Here is a 22,747-nt window from a genome sequence, read left to right on the forward strand (position 1 = left end):
GATCAGTATCAGTCTGGCTTCAAGGCAGCACATGCCATATAAACAGCTCTTGTGGTTGTCACTGAGAAGCTTTGTGCAGCCAAAGCAATCAAACTGTTATCAGTCCTCATCCTCCTTTACCTACTGGCCGGACAGTTGATTATGTGTGTGCAAGTTTTTGCCTAGGTGTACTTTTTGATTGTTACAAGTTTTCTTAAGTGGCTGCTAAGGTATTGCTAGATAGTTACTTTGGTAAGAAGTTGTTGTTGTAAAGGGATGCTAGGCAATGACTAATATTGTGCAAAATGGTGTTGCTAGATGGTTGCTGTGGAGGTGGTTTAAATGCTAACACGCTAATTGTTGCTGGCTGGCTGCTAAGGTTTTGTAACACAGTTGCCAAGGTGTGCCAAGGTTGCTAAGCTGTGGCTAGGTGGTTGTTAAGATGTTGCTAGACAGTTGCCATGGTGAATTAAGTGGTTACTAAGGTGTTTCTGGGTGGTTTCTAAGGTGTTGCTAAGTGGCTTGTAGGCTATAGGGGATTGTTGCTAAGGTGTTGCTGGGTGGTTACTATGATAACGGGTTAATTGTTATGGTGTGTTTATGCTGTTTCTAAGGTGTAGCTATGTGATTGACAACGCATACTGTAGTTTACAACGGTTACTAAGTAGTTGCTAAATGGTTGCTGGTTGCTAAATGTGTTTCTGGTGGTTGCTGGTAGGTGATTGCTATAGTGTTCTTTTGGTTCCTAGGGTGTATGCAAGTATGTATATGGGAAAGGGTATGAATACTGTTGCTCAGATATGTGTTTATTTGTGTGCAAGCACATAGTTGGTGGAAGTGCATAATTTGTTGCTCATATGGAATTATGTGTGTAATGCCATACACTCTGAAAAATAAAACAAAACAAAAAAAATAAAATCAGCGTTTTGCATTAGTCTTTTTGAGTTATGCCAACTGCTCGTAGAATTGCGTTGATCCAACACAATATTTTAAGTTTGGTGGATTAGCTTTTCATAAATTAGTAAAAAGCATTTTTAAATAACATAACTTAATAACTGTCAACATCAACAGAGATTTTCAAGTTGAATGAATATGAAATAAATCAAGCTGCACAATGAAACATTGGGTCAACAAAAAAAATTAAGGCAACGTTTTGCATTAGTCTTTTTGAGTTACGCCAACTGCTCATAGAATTACGTTGATCCAACACCCTGTAGCCTAATATCTCTAAACATTAATTTACGTGTTTGTTGACTGGCTTCTAGCATTACACTACGGGGGCAAGCCGTAGCCTAGTGGTTAAGGTACTGGACTAGTAATCAGAAGGTCACTGGTTCAAGCCTCACTACTGCCAGGTTGCTACTGTTGGGCCCTTGAGCAAGGCCCTTATCCCTCAATTGCTCAGACTGTATACTGCACCTGTAATGAAAGTCGGTTTGGATAAAGGCGTCTGCTCAATGCCAAAAATGTAAATGTAAATGAATCTTTTTTTCACCCAGCTCGTGCTTCTTTCTCAGTAATGTCAGTCTTTCTGAATAAAGTCAACAAAGCAAAGACAATATGGCATAGACAATAGCAGCAAAGCGGGCAGAGTTAATCCATCACAAACGCAAAATACTTGGCTGTGTAGGTCATAAAAATGTTTGCAACAGTTAGAACACTTGCCTTGCTTATGAAAAACACAGTAGTGTACAGTAGTATCTGTACAGTAGTATCTTGTAACTCGACGTTCCCTAAACTCGAAATCTTTGAAACTCGATGCCCTTCGTTGAAAAATGTGTGCTTTTAAACTCGACTTTTACCCTAAACTCGAAGTGTGCGCGACAGTTGCTTTGTTCACATTTATGCTGTCTGTTTTACTTTAAATAAATAATATTATATTATAAATATTATTATTAATATATATAATATAATATTCATATATTGAAATATATGCAGTTCCACAGGACCATGGAATGCATTAACAGATTTTCCATACATCCTTATGGAAAAAATTATCTTTAGCTTTTTAAACTTACGCTACTCCCAGAACTAATTGACGTTAAGTTTCGAGGTACCACTGTAATAAACTGTAATAAAAGATATTTTAGGTGGTTGCTATGGTGAATGAATGGGAGTAAATGGGTGAAAGAAGTGGGTGAAAAGTGCAGTCACACTATTAATGTTAAGTAGAGTGGTGCATTTCCTGAAAAAAAAGTGTAATTGCTGCACAGCACTTAGAGAGTATGTGTTGGGTGTTAAATAATGTTGGTGAGATATGTGGTATTTGGTAAGGGTGCAAATGCTAACAGGTTGTTGTAAGAGTTTTTTTTTTTTTTGTTACTAGGGTGTATGGAAGTATGTACAGTATCTCACAAAAGTGAGTACACCCCTCACATTTTTGCAAATATTTCATTATATCTTTTCATGGGACAACACTACAGAAATGAAACTTGGATATAACTTAGAGTAGTCAGTGTACAGCTTGTATAACAGTATAGATTTACTGTCTTCTGAAAATAACTCAACACACAGCCATTAATGTCTAAATAGCTGGCAACATGTGAGTACACCCCACAGTGAACATGTCCAAATTGTGCCCAAAGCATCAATATTTTGTGTGATCACCATTATTATCTAGCACTGCCTTAACCCTCTTGGGCATGGAATTCACCAGAGCTGCACAGGTTGCTACTGGAATCCTCTTCCACTCCTCCATGATGACATCACGGAGCTGGTGGATGTTAGACACCTTGAACTCCTCCACCTTCCACTTGAGGATGCCCCACAGGTGCTCAATTGGGTTAAGTCCATCACCTTTACCTTCAGCTTCCTCAGCAAGGCAGTTGTCATCTTGGAGGTGTGTTTGTGGTTGTTATCATGTTGGAAAACTGCCATGCGGCCCAGTTTTCCAAAAGGGAGGGGATCATGCTCTGCTTCAGAATGTCACAGTACATGTTGGAATTCATGTTTCCCTCAATGAACCACAGTGCCGGCAGCACTCATGCAGCCCAAGACCATGATGCTACCACCACCATGCTTGACTGTAGGCAAGAGAGAGTTGTCTTGGTACTCCTCACCAGGGCGCCGCCACACATGCTGGACACCATCTGAGCCCAACAAGTTTATCTTGGTCTCGTCAGACCCCAGGGCATTTCAGTAATCCATGTTCTTGGACTGCTTGTCTTCAGCAAACTGTTTGCGGGCTTTCTTGTGCGTCACCTTCCTTCTGGGATGACGACCATGCAGACCGAGTTGATGCAGTGTGCGGCGTATGGTCTGAGCACTGACAGGCTGACCTCCCACTTCTTTAACCTCTGCAGCAACGCTGGCAGCACTCATGTGTCTATTTTTTAAAGCCAACCTCTGGATATGACGCTGAACACGTGGACTCAACTTCTTTGGTCGACCCTGGCGAAGCCTGTTCCGAGTGGAACCTGTCCTGGAAAACCACTGTATGACCTTGGCCACCATGCTGTAGCTCAGTTTCAGGGTGTTAGCAATCTTCTTATAGCCTAGGCCATCTTTGTGGAGAGCAACAATTCTATTTCTCACATCCTCAGAGAGTTCTTTGCCATGAGGTGCCATGTTGAATATCCAGTGGCCAGTATGAGAGAATTGTACCCAAAACACCAAATTTAACAGCCCTGCTCCCCATTCACACCTGGGACCTTGACACATGACACCATGGAGGGACAACGACACATTTGGGCACAATTTGGACATGTTCACTGTGGGGTGTACTCACTTATGTTGCCAGCTATTTAGACATTAATGGCTGTGTGTTGAGTTATTTTCAGAAGACAGTAAATCTACACTGCTATACAAAGCTGTACACTGACTACTCTAAGTTATACCCAAGTTTCATTTCTATAGTGTTGTCCCATGAAAAGATATAATAAAATATTTGCAAAAATGTGAGGGGTGTACTCACTTTTGTGAGATACTGTATGTGGGCGAGGCTGGATGGCCTTCCCTAAGATAGCATATCTGAAACAGTATCTATCTGTTGCAGAAGTACAGTAGATTGATGTGCATTTAAAAAGTGACAAAAAGGGGATAAAAAATGGGCAATTCTGGGAAATGGCCACAAATATCCAAAAGCGCTTTATACAAGCCATGGTGTCGTCAACGGGACATATGTTTTAGAGGTGTAACAGTGTCAATATCTCAAAAATTGGGGATGACTAAGCCAGACAAAAATGGGTAAGATTACAATAATAACTAGATATGTTAATTTTTTAATGGAAAGGCAAGAGTAATTGCAGCTCAGCAGTGGTAAAATATGTGGGAGGTTGAATACTTTTGATGAAATATGTGAAATTAAATACTTTTGCTCAGGCAGATGTGTGTGTGCAAGCATGTAGTTGGTGGGATCAGAATACTTTTGGTCACTCAGTTGGTGGTGTCCAAATGCATTTGGTCATGTAGTTGGTGGGGGTATGAATACTTTTGCTCAGGGAATTAACTGTGTATATTCAAGCATGCATTTGGCGGGGTCAAAATACATTTGGCCATGCAGGTGTTTGTGCACAAGTATGTTGGATATAAACAGGATATAAAAAGACACTATGGTGTCATCAATGTGATGGCCGTTTTTGGAGTTGGACTGGCGTCGATTTCGGATGAAGAAAGCCGGCCAAAACGGGTGAAATAATAATATTTATGATAATATCAACAACAATAATAATAATAATATTTACATTTTACATTTACATTTTCAGCATTTAGCAGACGCTTTTATCCAAAGCGACTTACACAATGAGCGGAACAATTGAGAGTTAAGGGCCTTGCTCAGGGACCCAACAGTGGCAACTTGGTGGTGGCGGGGCTTGAACCGGCAACCTTTTGTTTACTAGTCCAGTACCTTAACCACTGAGCTATCACATAATAGGACTAATGGATAACAATAGTGTGATTGCCTACTGCAGTCACACTAATGAATAACAGTAGTGTGATTGTCTACTGCAATTTATTATTGTTATCCGTTCGTCTTATTAATAATAATATTAATGCAGGTGTGATTGCAGCTGAGCAAAGTATGTGGGGGGTTAATACTTTTGGTAAGATTTGTAATATTCTGTGTATGTATTTGGTGGGAATGTGAATACTTTTGCTCAAATAGGTGATTGTGTGTGCGCAATCATGTATTTGTTGAGGGTGTAAATAATTGTGCTCAGGCAGGTAATTGTGTGTGTGCACAAGCATGCAGTTGGTGTGGGTCTGAATACTTTCTCAGACAGGTGACTGTGTGTGTTTGTGAAAGCATGTACAGGGGTTGGACAAAATAACTGAAACACCTGTCATTTTAGTGTGGGAGGTTTCATGGCTAAATTGGACCAGTCTGGTGGCCAATCTTCATTAATTGCACATTGCACCAGTAAGAGCAGAGTGTGAAGGTTCAATTAGCAGGATAAGAGCACAGTTTTGCTGAAAATATTGCAATGCACACAACATTATGGGTGACATACCAGAGTTCAAAAGAGGACAAATTGTTGGTGCACGTCTTGCTGGCGCATCTGTGACCAAGACAGCAAGTCTTTGTGATGTATCAAGAGCCACGGTATCCAGGGTAATGTCAGCATACCACCAAGAAGGACAAACCACATCCAACAGGATTAACTGTGGACGCAAGAGGAAGCTGTCTGAAAGGGATGTTCGGGTGCTAACCCGGATTGTATCCAAAAAACATAAAACCACGGCTGCCCAAATCACGGCAGAATTAAATGTGCACCTCAACTCTCCTGTTTCCACCAGAACTGTCCGTCGGGAGCTCCACAGGGTCAATATACACGGCCGGGCTGCTATAGCCAAACCTTTGGTCACTCGTGCCAATGCCAAACGTCGGTTTCAATGGTGCAAGGAGCGCAAATCTTGGGCTGTGGACAATGTGAAACATGTATTGTTCTCTGATGAGTCCACCTTTACTGTTTTCCCCACATCCGGGAGAGTTACGGTGTGGAGAAGCCCCAAAGAAGCGTACCACCCAGACTGTTGCATGCCCAGAGTGAAGCATGGGGGTGGATCAGTGATGGTTTGGGCTGCCATATCATGGCATTCCCTTGGCCCAATACTTGTGCTAGATGGGCACGTCACTGCCAAGGACTACCGAACCATTCTGGAGGACCATGTGCATCCAATGGCGGTGCCGTGTATCAGGATGACAATGCACCAATACACACAGCAAGACTGGTGAAAGATTGGTTTGATGAACATGAAAGTGAAGTTGAACATCTCCCATGGCCTGCACAGTCACCAGATCTAAATATTATTGAGCCACTTTGGGGTGTTTTGGAGAAGCGAGTCAGGAAACGTTTTCCTCCACCAGCATCACGTAGTGACCTGGCCACTATCCTGCAAGAAGAATGGCTTAAAATCCCTCTGACCACTGTGCAGGACTTGTATATGTCATTTCCAAGACCAATTGACGCTGTATTGGCCACAAAAGGAGGCCCTACACCATACTAATAAATGATTGTGGTCTAAAACCAGGTGTTTCAGTTATTTTGTCCAACCCCTGTAGTTGGTAGCCACTGAATACTTTTGGTCATGCGTGTGACTGTGCGTGTGTGTGTGTGTGTGTGTGTGTGTGTGTGTGTGTGTGTGTGTGTGTGTGTGTGTGTGTTCAATACTGTTCAGCAATGTTGGTGAATGTGTGAATACTTTGCTCAGGTGGGTCACTGTGTGTGTGTGTGTGTGTGTGTGTGTGTGTGTGTGTGTGTGTGTGTGTGTGTGTGTGCAAGCATGTAGTTAGTGGCATTAAAATACTTTGTTCATGCAGGTGAATGTGTAGACATAGTTTTGGTCGATGTGTACTGTGTGTGTGTGTATGTGTTTGTGCGTATGTGCATGTATTTGGGTGTCAGTACTTTTGCTCACGTCATGATTGTGTGTGTGTGTGTGTGTGTGTATGTGTTTGTGCGTATGTGCATGTATTTGGGTGTCAGTACTTTTGCTCACGTCATGATTGTGTGTGTGTGTATGTGGGGACAAAAACTTTGCATCACACTAGTGAATGTACATTGGTACCTTGTAACTCAACGTCCCCTATACTCAAATTCTTTGAAACTTAACGCCCTTCGTCGAGAAATTTGTACCCTTAAACTCTACGTTTTCCTTAAACTCAAAGTGTTCAGTTTTTTTTTTTTTTTATTATTTATTTATTTCAATCTAACAATGAACAGTCACTTTGTTCAGTGCTCGGCTTGAGCGGTGCGGTAATACCTCATCAAAGTGTGCATGAGACGAAACCGCATTTGTGTGGAATAACCATCAGATTCACTCTGAAAGTGTCCACATTTATGTGTTTAGCTGGATTTTCCTCACTTTTTCACTTTTAAACTTGTTATAGCTCAGAATTCTGAGAAATTGTAAGAATCAGCTTTTTATTTGTGTTTTTACAACCCCAAATCAGAAAAAGTTGGGACAGTATGGAAAATGCAAATAAAATAAAAATGCAGTGTTCCTTACATTGACATTTGACTTTTATTTGATTGCAGACGGTTTAATAAACATTCATTCCTGCATTTCAGGCCTGCAACACAATCCAAAAAAAGTTGGGACGGGGGCAATTTAGGGCTAGTAATGAGGTAAAAAAACTAAATAATGATGTGATGTCAACAGGTGATTGTAATCATGGTTTGGTACAAAAGCAGCATCTTTGAAAGGCTGAGTCTTTGATGAGCAAAGATGGCCAGGGGATCTCCGGTTTGTCAACAAATGCGTGAGAATTATTGAAATGTTTACAAACAATGAACCTCAAAGAAAGATTGGAAGGGATTTGCATATTTCTCCCTCTACAGTGCATAACATCATTAAATGATTCAAGGGCGCAAGCTTAAGCTGAACGCCTGTGATCTTCGATCCCTCAGACGGCACTGCATCAAGATCCGCCACTCAACAATAGCAGATATAACCAAATAGGCAAGGGATTACTTTAGCAAACCTTTGTCAAGCACTACAATACGGAGTTGCATGCACAAATGCTCCTTAAAACCTTACTGTGCATAAAAGCCTTATGTTTACCATGTCCAGAAGTGGTGTCGACTTCTCTGGGCTCTGAGGCATCTAGGATGGACCATCACACAGTGGAAACATGTATTGTGGTCACATGAATGAATTTTTTTTGAAAAAAATGGACACTGTGTGCCAAAGGCGAAAAGGACCATCCAAACTGTTATCAGCAACAAGTCCAAAAACCATGATCTGTCATGGTATGGGGCTGTGTCAGTGCCCTTGGCAAAGGTAATTTACACTTCTGTGATGGCAGCATTAATGCAGAAAAGTACATTGAGAGCAACATATGCTGCCTTCAAGACATCTTTTTCAGGGACGTCCATGCCTGCAATCCTGACCTGTCTCTAATAGAGAATGTGTGGAGAACGTCGACCCTGTACTGTTGCACATCTTAAGATGTGTTGGCAGGAAAAATGGGATAAAATGAAACCTAAAACATTAAATCACTTGGTATCCTCAGTGCCAAAAGGTCTTTTAAGTGTGGTGAAAAGAAACCATTACAAAGTGGTAAATGCTTTATTGTCCCAACTTTTTTTGAAATGTTTATTAATAAATGAAATGAAGTTGACCAGACAAAACATGAAAAATTTCAGGTTCATCCTGTCTGCAATAAAATAAAAGTCAAAGTAAATGTAAGAAGCTCTGTGTTTTTTTTTTTTTATTATTATTATTTGCATTTTCCATGCTGTCCCAACTTTTCCTGATTTGGGGTTGTAGATTATATTTGTGTCATTTTCAGTGTATAAGTGTCAAAACCTACCCCATTATTTTACATAAGCCTAAAATATATGTCCACGGGACCATGGAACACATTAACAGGTTTCCTATACATCTTTATGGGGGAAAAAAATACCTTGAAACTCAACACCTTTTATACTCAACACCAGTCCCAGAACCAGTTGACGTTGAGTTTGAAGGCACCACTACATATGTGAGGAAATGTGACTTAAAAAATGAATTTGAGTGAGTGGGACAACAAAGGGGATAAAAAAAAAACAGACGTGGCAGTTGAACAAATGGGCATATCCAAAAGCTGTATACAAGCATCTTTCTTGAAGAGACTGAACATTTTGGCGTTGTTCCTGTGTTGATATCTCAAAAACCGCTGGACAAGTTAGCAGTCAAAAATCTTTCAGGAAAAGAGGAAGAAAAGGAAGAGGAAAAAAGAAGAGGAATAATATACTGTTGGATAACAATACTCCAGACTAGCAGATAACAATAATGTGATTTACTACTGTAATCACACTACTTAATACACTATTGGATAGCATGTGTGATTGCCTACTGCAGTTATACTAAAAATAAGAATAATCAGACTATCAAATAATTATCGTGTCTAAAACAATGTAGTGCTTTGTAAGCAATACAATAATAAGAATAAAAAGTATGAGTGATATTAAATTGCTTTGCTAGCTCTATAATAACACAGGTATCAAGACACTGCTGTAATAAGCATAATGTTTAAGAGTACAGTGCTTTGCAAGCACTATAATAACCGGTTCCACCAGTGTGTGCTTACTCCATTAAAAGCAACTGACCATATACAGGTCCTTCTAAAAAAATTAGCATATTGTGATAAAGTTCATTATTTTCCATAATGTAATGATAAAAATTAAACTTTCATATATTTTAGATTCATTGCACACCAACTGAAATATTTCAGGTCTTTTATTGTTTTAATACTGATGATTTTGGCATACAGCTCATGAAAACCCAAAATTCCTATCTCAAAAAATTAGCATATCATGAAAAGGTTCTCTAAACGAGCTATTAACCTAATCACCTGAATCAACGAATTAACTCTAAACACCTGCAAAAGATTCCTGAGGCTTTTAAAAACTCCCAGCCTGGTTCATTACTCAAAACTGCAATCATGGGTAAGACTGCCGACCTGACTGCTGTCCAGAAGGCCATCATTGACACCCTCAAGCAAGAGGGTAAGACACAGAAAGACATTTCTGAACGAATAGGCTGTTCCCAGAGTGCTGTATCAAGGCACCTCAGTGGGAAGTCTGTGGGAAGGAAAAAGTGTGGCAGAAAACGCTGCACAACGAGAAGAGGTGACCGGACCCTGAGGAAGATTGTGGAGAAGGGCCGATTCCAGACCTTGGGGGACCTGCGGAAGCAGTGGACTGAGTCTGGAGTAGAAACATCCAGAGCCACCGTGCACAGGCGTGTGCAGGAAATGGGCTACAGGTGCCGCATTCCCCAGGTCAAGCCACTTTTGAACCAGAAACAGTGTCAGAAGCGCCTGACCTGGGCTACAGAGAAGCAGCACTGGACTGTTGCTCAGTGGTCCAAAGTACTGTTTTCGGATGAAAGCAAATTTTGCATGTCATTCGGAAATCAAGGTGCCAGAGTCTGGAGGAAGACTGGGGAGAAGGAAATGCCAAAATGCCTGAAGTCCAGTGTCAAGTACCCACAGTCAGTGATGGTCTGGGGTGCCATGTCAGCTGCTGGTGTTGGTCCACTGTGTTTTATCAAGGGCAGGGTCAATGCAGCTAGCTATCAGGAGATTTTGGAGCACTTCATGCTTCCATCTGCTGAAAAGCTTTATGGAGATGAAGATTTCATTTTTCAGCACGACCTGGCACCTGCTCACAGTGCCAAAACCACTGGTGAATGGTTTACTGACCATGGTATTACTGTGCTCAATTGGCCTGCCAACTCTCCTGACCTGAACCCCATAGAGAATCTGTGGGATATTGTGAAGAGAAAGTTGAGAGACACAAGACCCAACACTCTGGATGAGCTTAAGGCCGCTATCGAAGCATCCTGGGCCTCCATAACACCTCAGCAGTGCCACAGGCTGATTGCCTCCATGCCACGCCGCATTGAAGCAGTCATTTCTGCAAAAGGATTCCCAACCAAGTATTGAGTGCATAACTGAACATAATTATGTGGTATGGAAAGCATGCTCGGAATTTACCATTATCGCCACTGCAGCCGCAAATACGGACTGAGTAGCAGGGTCCTCAGTGGAAACTGCTGCTGGCCTGTAAAAAGATTTTTTGCAGACAGAATCAACAGCTGCACATCTTTTTGTTTAACATCAGTGTCTAAAAATATCTTTTGACTGAATGGGCTCAAATTCCCACAGACATATTCCAAAGTTTTGGAAGGCTGTTACAGCTGCTTTTCAAAGTCAACTTTATATTACTGCCCATGGTTTTGAAATGGGATGTCAGACGGGCTCATCGTTAGGTGTCTACTTCTGGAAATACAGTCTATGTGTGTGTGGGCGGTGAAAACTGTTGGTTACTTATGTGTTTCTGTTTATGCATGATTGAATGTGTTGGGAAGAGTACTTTTTGTTAGTTATGTGTTTGTGTGTAATTATGTATGTATGTGGGGGGTAAATACTTTTGGTACTAACTTAAATGTTTTGGATCTTCCAAGTAATATTAATACAAGACAAAGACAAACAAAAATGCAGATGTAAAAGTATAATTTCATTTATTGAAGATAAAGATATATTCTAAACCTGTATCACACATGTGGAAAAAGTAGTTTCTCCCCCTAAACCTAATAATTGGTTATGCCACCCATGACTGTTACAACTGTAAATTATTGTAAATGGTTTTATTTTAGCTACTTTGAAGCTGAAAAAAACAGTAAAATACAACAGTATATTTAAAATAAAAGTGTATTAAAATGTTTTTTCCTAGGATAAATATAATTTTGATTCAAGTCTAAATTTCTTAAAATATTTTTTTTCTTCTTTTTCACTCTCTGGTTTATTTTTATATTTAAGGTCTTATAGTTTTCTGTTAGTTTTTATGCAGATTCAGATCTTACTCGTTTCTAGTTTTAGATCTTATTGTTTTGGTTTCAGGTTTGTTTTGTCTTTTTAAATTTTTTTCAGTTTCAGACATTTGTCCCTGATTTGAGGGATAGGTGTATAATAGGTCGAATAACTTCGAACAAAACTATGGTGGGTACCCCACCAGCCCCAGAAACATACTTTTTTGGATGTTTGCAGGTTTAAATGGCAGCTGTTTTGTCAGATAAGGAGAGTACCTGTTCATATTTCCAATTGCACATTTTACTGGGCTCACTGTGAGACTAGCCTAAGACCTTACATACCACCAACAGCCGCTGCTGACATGGTGTGACATCATACTCTCGGCTATTGCAAGACTTCAGACTCGGCATCCGATTTTATTCGTTACTTTTACAGGAAATTTTAATCATGTTTCACTTTCCATTACACTACCAAATTTCCACCCGTTTGATAACTGCAACCAGGGAGAATAGAGTGCATGGTCCTCTGTATGCAAATGTAAAGGATATATACAATTAATCTGCCCTACCTCCACTGGAAATATCTGACCACAGTCTGGTCTTACTGACACCAACATACCGGCCTGTGGTTTTAAGGCAGCCTTTAACGGAGAGAAAAATGAAAAGGTGGTCATCTGAGGCAGAGGGGGCTTTGCAGGTCTAATAGCAAAGGGTACTGGTGCTGTGGAAAACGTCCTACCTAGTTCCTGTTCAGAAGTAAGGATGCAAATAAGCTCAAACTAATCAGGAGGACTGGCTCTTTCTTGGGCTGCCCTTTTGATGACTTTGAGGTGGTGGTTGAAAGGAAGACTCTTAACAAACTCACTGCTATTCTGGACATGTCACATGATTTTATAAAATATCGATATATTTTCATACGCGATATAGGATAAGACAATATCGCTTATATCTAGAGATGTACCGATCAGGGTTTTTGGCACCGATTTCGATCTCCGATCTCCTTTCAGGGCGATCGGCCGATAGCCGATTCCGATCGGGGGGGGGGGGGGGGGGGGGGGGGTTAATGTTATCCAGTTCAGTCTGAAAAAAAAACTTAAAAAGAGCCTCACAGTGAAGATAAACCGGAGACAAACGCAACAGCGCGCGTGTGTGTGTTTGTGCCTTTAAGAGATGATCTGTTTAGTGTCGCTAAGTGATTCATGAGTCGATTCGTTTTCATGCGAAGCGTAAGTTTTTCTTCTCAGTTATCTCTCCGTGTTTACTGTTATTAATTAAATGTCGTGGTTTTAAATAAACACCAGATACTTCATAACAGTTTGTGTGACTCTTTTACATTAAAAAGCTTAATTTAAAAGCTTAATTAAACTGCTATTACCACAGATCTGTAACCGAGTCAGACTCCTTCCGTCTAAAAGTTTTCTGATGATCCTAAAAGTTCAGCAGATGATCCTGAACTAACGAATTTGATAATGAATAAACTTTTGCCTCTGATTGGCTCTGTAACGTTTTCTGTTCTCATCTACATCACAAGTAAGAACCGCTTACGATTTACCAAAGTGAACCAGGAGTTTATATAACGTGCTGATAGAATCGACTCAGATGTGACCGGGTTGAATTATCTTTTTAAAGTAAATATTTCAATCAGCAAAATTACATCGTATGTATGATGCACAACGTTAATGATGTTATTTTAGGTCATGAAGAGCTTTCACGATGGTTTCTGTACGATTGTTGACGAATTTTGATGTGATGGTTGGTGCTTCGTAGCTCAAAGTCTGGATCAATCCACTGAGCTGTTAACTTAACGTGATCTTTTATATATCACACGATCGGATCGGCTACATTTAGGAAATATCGGCCGATTGCCGATAGCATATTTTGATCAAAAATCGGCCGATACCGATTCATAGCCGATCGATCGTCCCATCTCTACTTATATCGATATAGATGTTGCGTTCCAGTTAGATCCGACAGTTCGTCCTTCTCTTCTCCCAGTTTGTCTCTGCACATGTTCACCTGCCCCGCCCCTCTCCCTCACTGAACACAACTCGCCCCTTCCCACCGCTTCACCAGTAATTCCTGAAGGCAGCGATAGCATGGAGACGGATCAAGACATGACAGAAGCTATCGAAGAGGAGCTGCTTACTAAAAAGAAAAATAATGACTCTTTTTGGAATTATTTGGAGATGGTTCGAATTCACAGTGTCAGATGAGCAGCAGAATAATGTATTCTGTAGAGAATGCCGAAAACAAGTCCAGACAAAAGGTTCCAGCTCTGTGTACCTTTGGTCATTCGTTTTCACTTCAAATCCCAAAGTTAAAAAACAAGAAAACGAGTCGTTATTCGTTTCAAAGTGCATGAAGCAGAACGCTGATTAAAATGCATTAAATGTTGTAATAGTTACACAGTAACATGAACGATTAGTTCTGCATGTATTACAGAACTGAGTTCTATACGGTATAAAAAAATATTAATGTAAATGTTATGGCGACATACAGTGTATCACAAAAGTGAGTACACCCCTCACATTTCTGCAGATATTTAAGTATATATTTTCATGGGACAACACTGACAAAATGACACTTTGACACAATGAAAAGTAGTCTGTGTGCAGCTTATATAACAGTGTAAATTTATTCTTCCCTCAAAATAACTCAATATACAGCCATTAATGTCTAAACCACCGGCAACAAAAGTGAGTACACCCCTTAGTGAAAGTTCCTGAAGTGTCAATATTTTGTGTGGCCACCATTATTTCCCAGAACTGCCTTAACTCTCCTGGGCATGGAGTTTACCAGAGCTTCACAGGTTGCCACTGGAATGCTTTTCCACTCCTCCGTGACGACATCACGGAGCTGGCGGATATTTGAGTCTTTGCGCTCCTCCACCTTCCGCTTGAGGATGCCCCAAAGATGTTCTATTGGGTTTAGGTCTGGAGACATGCTTGGCCAGTCCATCACCTTTACCCTCAGCCTCTTCAATAAAGCAGTGGTCGTCTTAGAGGTGTGTTTGGGGTCATTATCATGCTGGAACACTGCCCTGCGACCCAGTTTCCGGAGGGAGGGGATCATGCTCTGCTTCAGTATTTCACAGTACATATTGGAGTTCATGTGTCCCTCAATGAAATGTAACTCCCCAACACCTGCTGCACTCATGCAGCCCCAGACCATGGCATTCCCACCACCATGCTTGACTGTAGGCATGACACACTTATCTTTGTACTCCTCACCTGATTGCCGCCACACATGCTTGAGACCATCTGAACCAAACAAATTAATCTTGGTCTCATCAGACCATAGGACATGGTTCCAGTAATCCATGTCCTTTGTTGACATGTCTTCAGCAAACTGTTTGCGGGCTTTCTTGTGTAGAGACTTCAGAAGAGGCTTCCTTCTGGGGTGACAGCCATGCAGACCAATTTGATGTAGTGTGCGGCGTATGGTCTGAGCACTGACAGGCTGACCCCCCACCTTTTCAATCTCTGCAGCAATGCTGACAGCACTCCTGCGCCTATCTTTCAAAGACAGCAGTTGGATGTGACGCTGAGCACGTGCACTCAGCTTCTTTGGACGACCAACGCGAGGTCTGTTCTGAGTGGACCCTGCTCTTTTAAAATGCTGGATGATCTTGGCCACTGTGCTGCAGCTCAGTTTCAGGGTGTTGGCAATCTTCTTGTAGCCTTGGCCATCTTCATGTAGCGCAACAATTCGTCTTTTAAGATCCTCAGAGAGTTCTTTGCCATGAGGTGCCATGTTGGAACTTTCAGTGACCAGTATGAGAGAGTGTGAGAGCTGTACTACTAAATTGAACACACCTGCTCCCTATGCACACCTGAGACCTAGTAACACTAACGAGTCACATGACATTTTGGAGGGAAAATGACAAGCAGTGCTCAATTTGGACATTTAGGGGTGTAGTCTCTTAGGGGTGTACTCACTTTTGTTGCCGGTGGTTTAGACATTAATGGCTGTATATTGAGTTATTTTGAGGGAAGAATAAATGTACACTGTTATATAAGCTGCACACAGACTACTTTTCATTGTGTCAAAGTGTCATTTTGTCAGTGTTGTCCCATGAAAAGATATACTATATATATCTGCAGAAATGTGAGGGGTGTACTCACTTTTGTGATACACTGTATACATAAAATAATGTATAAAGTCCAAACATGTGATCCATATCGCCCAGCCCTACTGTTAAGGTAGGCTGTGCTGTATATTGTAGTTTTCATGTATTCTATCATTTAATTTGAGAGTGTTATTTAACGACTGTCGTGATGTTCTTCTTCGAAAAAATCCATGAAATCTGTAGTTTTTAAAAAAAACAAGGTCCTTGAAATAAAGCACAGTTTCCTTAGAATTTAGTAGGGCCCTACCCATAATGTATTTATAATATGTGCATGGTTCCTAGTTCACAGCCACTTTCTATACTTATTTTACTTATTTTATTCTGGCAGCTTTTGGCCATATTGCCATGTTTAAAGTGCACAGTCACTTAATCATACTGTTGTGCACCACCCACTCTACCAGCTGCAGTACATGCCACCCTGGCACCCAATATGGGAGTAACAGTACAGTTAATGTCCATGAATGAAGCTCGTTTTTACAACTCTGATTGAATCTTTTGACTGCTTACCCGAAAATTGTAGAATTTAACCAAAGATTTATGTGGGCATCCAGGCATGTGTGCACACGAAAGAAATGGCCCCTGGAGGGGCACTATAGGGCAAACCACCCCTCAATTTAGAGAAGTTGGAAGACCTGCTGACACTGTCCTGGTACCACATACCACAGCCTTCAGGCTCATTTCTTCTGTTGCATCGACATTCAGCTCTGCTGCTTGCGTGCCCATTGCAGCTGCTTTTAATGGAGGTTTTTGGCTTTTGGGCTTGTTGCTGATAACAGTCTGTAAGGTCTTTTTTGTTTTTGGTCTGAAGCACATGGCATCCATTTCTCCCAAAAATCTGGAATATTGATTCATCTGATATGTTTCAACTACAGTGTATCACAAAAGTGAGTACACCCCTCACATTTCTGCAGATATTTAAGTATATCTTTTCATGGGACAACACTGACAAAATGACACTTTGACACAAAGAAAAGTAGTCTGTGTGCAGCTTATATAACAGTGTACATTTATTCTTTCCTCAAAATAACTCAATATACAGCCATTAATGTCTAAACCACTGGCAACAAAAGTGAGTACACCCCTAAGAGACTACACCCCTAAATGTCCAAATTGAGCACTGCTTGTCATTTTCCCTCCAAAATGTCATGTGATTTGTTAGTGTTACTAGGTCTCAGGTGTGCATAGGGAGCAGGTGTGTTCAATTTAGTAGTACAGCTCTCACACTCTCTCATACTGGTCACTGAAAGTTCCAACATGGCACCTCATGGCAAAGAACTCTCTGAGGATCTTAAAAGACGAATTGTTGCACTACATGAAGATGGCCAAGGCTACAAGAAGATTGCCAACACCCTGAAACTGAAGCCTCTTCTGAAGTCTCTACACAAGAAGCCCGCAAACAGTTTGCTGAAGACATGTCAACAAAGGACATGGATTACTGGAACCATGTCCTATGGTCTGATGAGACCAAGATTAATTTGTTTGGTTCAGATGGTCATCAAGCATGTGTGGCGGCAATCAGGTGAGGAGTACAAAGATAAGTGTGTCATGCCTACAGTCAAGCATGGTGGTGGGAATGCCATGGTCTGGGGCTGCATGAGTGCAGCAGGTGTTGGGGAGTTACATTTCATTGAGGGACACATGAACTCCAATATGTACTGTGAAATACTGAAGCAGAGCATGATCCCCTCCCTCCGGAAACTGGGTCGCAGGGCAGTGTTCCAGCATGATAATGACCCCAAACACACCTCTAAGACGACCACTGCTTTACTGAAGAGGCTGAGGGTAAAGGTGATGGACTGGCCAAGCACGTCTCCAGACCTAAACCCAATAGAACATCTTTGGGGCATCCTCAAGCGGAAGGTGGAGGAGCGCAAAGTCTCGAATATCCGCCAGCTCCGTTATGTCGTCATGGAGGAGTGGAAAAGCATTCCAGTGGCAACCTGTGAAGCTCTGGTAAACTCCATGCCCAGGAGAGTTAAGGCAGTTCTGGGAAATAATGGTGGCCACACAAAATATTGACACTTCAGGAACTTTCACTAAGGGGTGTACTCACTTTTGTTGCCGGTGGTTTAGACATTAATGGCTGTATATTGAGTTATTTTGAGGGAAGAATAAATTTACACTGTTATATAAGCTGCACACAGACTACTTTTCATTGTGTCAAAGTGTCATTTTGTCAGTGTTGTCCCATGAAAAGATATACTTAAATATCTGCAGAAATGTGAGGGGTGTACTCACTTTTGTGATACACTGTATGTGATGATCTATCCCAGATGCCAAAGAAATTGACATCACCTTTGCTTTTTTTTCTTGGATACTGCTTCCAAATCATAATTACAATCACCTGTTGACCTGTTTAAAATTGCATAGTTTTTTTTTTCTTAGCTAATTACTAGCCCTAAATTGCCCCCATCTTAACTTTTTTTTAAATATGTTGCAGGCCTGAAATGCAGGAATGAACGTATATTAACAAATGAAATTGACCAGACAAAACATAAAATATATTGGGTTTAAACTGTCTGCAATAAAATAAAAGTTAAATTAAGTGTAAGAAACGCATTGTTTTTTTTTTCTTTTTTGTGTTTTCCATTTCCCAACTTATTCTGATTTGGGGTTGTACTCTCTTTGTTTCAGCTGCTTGTCACTACAAATAAAATTGTCATCAAAATTTAACAGGAAATTACAGAGAGAGTTATTTTTGTGATCTTTCAAAAATGACTGTTTTACAAAATTACAAATTGCACTTCTGTTTTTATAATAAATGTTTTGCATCAAAAACATTTTAACATATGCTTCTCAGTTAATTCCAAAGTTTTTTTTCCTCATTCCTATCTAACTTGATATTTATCCCTGTTAGGTTGGAGTGTCCTGCAACCAGATGAATGTAAGTTTGTATGTTGTGGATCTAGAACGTGTTAAGAAACCAGGATCTGTGAGCCAAGTGCTGATTAAGGATGGCCAGCCTTTTTCAGCCCATACTTCTAAGGGAACAACTCTGCGGCGTAATTACGAGCGACCAACCACAACCTGCAGTAGACAGACGTATGTCGTAAAATGCTTTTGTGTCTATTCATGTAGTATTTAAATTCCAAATTATGAACTTAAATTAAATTATTTTTTATTGTCCTGAATTGTTTTAAAAGTTAGACAATCTTATAAGTCCCAGTTTAACCAAACATGTTATTTTTTTAATAACATGTTTGTTGAATTTTTTTTAATTAAAATTAATAACTAGATTTATGTTTAACTTCAAACTCAGATGAAATTTAGATTACATCAAAATTTATGTTATGTGTTATGAGAATTGACTCAATCATTTGTTTCTTGCTACTTAAACTGAGATGATGTGAAAAAGTGACAAGGCAAGAAATGTTTTGGTTTTCTTTGGTATACTTTATCTAGTCTAGTGGAACGGTGGCTTACTACAGATCCACTGGTCAGAAATCTTTTACTCTCATAAAGGTCCAAACCTTGTGACTACATCTCACAAGTCTTTCATCTTCTATTTTATAATAATTTTATAATTTTATAACCTGGACTAGAAGTATATGAGTATTTACACAAGCTTTAGCAGGTAACAAACCTGGGAGAGAACCTCAACCTCATTCTTCTGTTGCGACCAGTTTAAACGTTCGACGCGAGGTAGCTTTGCTAGCTCCAGTAGACAACTGTGAGAGACTCGTGTCTTCTGTGTTTCGTGAAGTGGTTGGTTTGGCATTTCAATTAGATTCTAAAGCTTTCCTGGTTCCACCATGGTTAAAATCATTTATAATTTCTCAGCATTTATCTTGTACCTACAGATTTGTTTTACTCTCACTTCTACTTAGTAACTCCATTCACTTACTAATTACAATAAAGAACTTTACTCCATCAGATAGTGCTGATTTGTTATGAATTAGATTATTATTATTATTATTACTGAAATAGATTATTAAGTATTATTTAAATAATTACTTAGTTATTAAATTGATTCCTAATTCTGATGAGAAATAAGGAAACCTTGTCAGAATAACAGCATTTTGCTAGACTAGGATAGTAGTATATACTGTTAATCTAAGTGTCTTTTAGTCAGATAGTAAGAACACTCCTTTATCTTTTATGTTTTAAACTGTGTTCTTAACTGTGTATGTGTAACCAGAATGAAACAGAATGTTACTGGAGACAAGTGCATTCCTGAAAGTGAGAGGCATAACCTCAGCAGTGAGGATGAGCATGACGAGAAAGCAAGCAGTGCAGAAATCACAAACCAAGATGACTATAAAGAGATCTTCCAGCCACACAAAGCCATTTGTAAGACAGCTACAAAATGCATAAATTGTTATTGTATTGAAATATTTAGCTTTTTATGGTCCACCTCATCTATTGTATATTTGTGTCAATGCTTGTGTATCTTAATTTTTTTTGTTTCATCTGCCCAGCACGCACACCTCCCAAAAAGAATAAACCTTTTTTTGCTCCACTTGAAGATGGTGAGTTAATTTGTGTTTTTGTTGTGTCAATTCTTCAATGCTTTAAAACAATGTCTAAGTTATTTTAAATTGGAGGATATAAATATTCTATCCCTTTTAGGAAGCTTTGTGGTGAAGCCCTGCATAGTGACAGAGATCATTACTCCAGTGTCAGATAGAGTAGGTGTCACTTGTATAAAGATTTTTACATAAACGTTTCTCTTTTTATGTGATATGCTCATATACCTTATGTTGATTTTTATTTGTGTGTTTAGCTAAAGGCCCCCGCTGCTTTCTCTACACCTTTTCAGCGAATGGAGTCCACAGTAGTAAACACAGCTCCACCCCAACCCTTTTCCTTGGCAACTGCATTAATCTCAAAGCATGTTGAAACTACGGCTAAACTCAACCCTGGTCTGGCTTTCATCCCCACAACACGCAATGAGCCTATTGGCCTCCATTTTTTGGACTTCTTACCAGTAAGAAAAATTCTCAGTTCATTGAATCAGTGTTTATTAACAAACTAGCCTTGTGGCATGCATAGATTGTAACAAAAACAGAACTTTGCTTAAATTGATAACTCACAAGTTAGTCAACAAGACTTTATGCTTTACTGAATAACAAAACTTTTAGTTATATAGAACTGTAACATTAACATGATGATTAAAACTATTCAGCAGCAGGTAATTACAGGACAATGCTGAAGATGATGCAAACATGCCAAGCAAACTTTGGAGATGCAGCATTTTAAAGCTGACAACATTAGTGTGGTTATTATATCATTGGCATATTCTGCCGTCATACTCGGGCATCATGCAAAATATCTACATCATTTTTGTACAACAGCACACTGATCCACATGTGCAAAGTTAATAATTTTTAAACATTATTTGTAATGTATAAGATATCATTTAAATATTTCCCTGTGTAAGTTGCAACTGCAGCATGCTCTTATGTAAGCAGGGTTTAATGTTTTAATGTTACATCTGTTACATGCAAGCTGAAGGTTTAGTGTTGCATCTTTACCACTGCATTAAATCTGTAGTTCAATTCATATCAACCCTCAGCTGTTTGAAATTAATTTAAAAAAAATTTTTTACCAACAGCAATTGCTGAACAATGACATGTATGTTGGTTATCAGTTAAATGGTTAAGCATTAACATATCTAGTTTGTGTGTTCAACAGCCTGCACTGGGTGGAAAGACTAGTGTTATGTCAGATGAGGAGGCTTTGACTCAAATCAAAAAAGGACACGACACTATGTGTGTGATGTTGACAAGCAGACAGAAAAACCTTGACACAGTGCGTTCTGTCTGGGCTGCCAGTGATATCAAGGTAATATGTGTGTGCAACCCCAAATTAGTATATGTTTAAAGCTAAACACAAACAAATTTTAAGTTTTGTCTGGTCACCATAATTTAATTTGTAAATATACATCTATTCATCCATTTCAGGTCTGCAACACATTCCAAAAAAGTACCTGTTCTCTCTTCTTTTACACCCATGCCTTTGTAATGTGTGCAGCATGTGGTTTTGCATTGTCCTGTTGAAAAATGCATGGATGTCCCTTGAAAAGATGTGGTCTTGAAGGCAGCATATGTTGCTCTAAAATGTTGTTGTACTTTTCTGCATGTATGCTGCCATCACAGATGCATTAATTACATTTGCCATGGTACTGACCCAACCCTATATCATGACAGACACTGGCATTTGGACTAGAGGTCTGGATAGCCTTTTCCGGTTTTGGGGTTGTGTAGATATTCTCCTGCATCTTTATTTAACTGAGAAAAGTAAAGATTTTTTATTGGTATTGTTGTTTGTAAATATAAACACATTAAGCATTTAATGCTTGCAACACACTTGCATTTGAACTATTTGGACATTGTGTATCGAACAGCATTTTTATTAATAAGACTTTTTAATGGTTGAAACCTTTGAACACTAATTGTTGCAGTTTTGCAAGTGTATTTTTTCTCTATACTTGCTTAATAACAGTTATCAGCTGCTCAGCAGTTTGTGATCACCATTGTCTGATTCTCCACTTCATGATACATCATACAATTTTCATTAGGAGACACATCTGTACTGCAGGCTGGCCAGTCAAGCACACACACTCTGTGTTTATGAAGCCACACTGTTGTTACATGTAAAACATGTCTTAACCACATACTTCCTGGAAAAAGATGTCACAGTGATAGCAGGACGTCTCTCTAAAATCGAAATATAAACCTTTGCATCAATGGTACCTTCACACATATACAAGTCTACCATGACAGTTGTTGGTTTTTGCCGTTTTTGTTGAAAAGGTCTGGATTGTTCTTTTCATTTTAGTCATGTTTTTAAGAAAACAAGCCAAAATGTGGACTTTGACCACAGAGCATGTTTACACTGTATATCAGTCCATCTGAGATCTACATATATATATTCCAGCAAGACAGAGCTGTCACTTAT

At 39.7% G+C, this 22,747-nt stretch overlaps 1 protein-coding gene across 2 annotated transcripts in view; it reads left to right on the forward strand.

Annotated features, from left to right (window-relative positions):
- Positions 1 to 22,747, forward strand: part of katnb1 (katanin p80 (WD repeat containing) subunit B 1) — a 111,516-nt gene that overhangs the window by 73,334 nt on the left and 15,435 nt on the right. For both annotated transcript variants that reach the window (XM_063013093.1, XM_063013094.1), the window contains exons 11-16: positions 18,705 to 18,889; positions 19,986 to 20,137; positions 20,266 to 20,316; positions 20,417 to 20,475; positions 20,571 to 20,774; positions 21,482 to 21,631. In XM_063013093.1, the coding sequence (XP_062869163.1) occupies positions 18,705 to 18,889; positions 19,986 to 20,137; positions 20,266 to 20,316; positions 20,417 to 20,475; positions 20,571 to 20,774; positions 21,482 to 21,631 (801 nt within the window). The remainder of the gene's footprint in view (positions 1 to 18,704; positions 18,890 to 19,985; positions 20,138 to 20,265; positions 20,317 to 20,416; positions 20,476 to 20,570; positions 20,775 to 21,481; positions 21,632 to 22,747) is intronic.

Source organism: Trichomycterus rosablanca, chromosome 17 (assembly GCF_030014385.1).
Source record: "Trichomycterus rosablanca isolate fTriRos1 chromosome 17, fTriRos1.hap1, whole genome shotgun sequence".
NCBI lineage: Eukaryota > Metazoa > Chordata > Actinopteri > Siluriformes > Trichomycteridae > Trichomycterus > Trichomycterus rosablanca.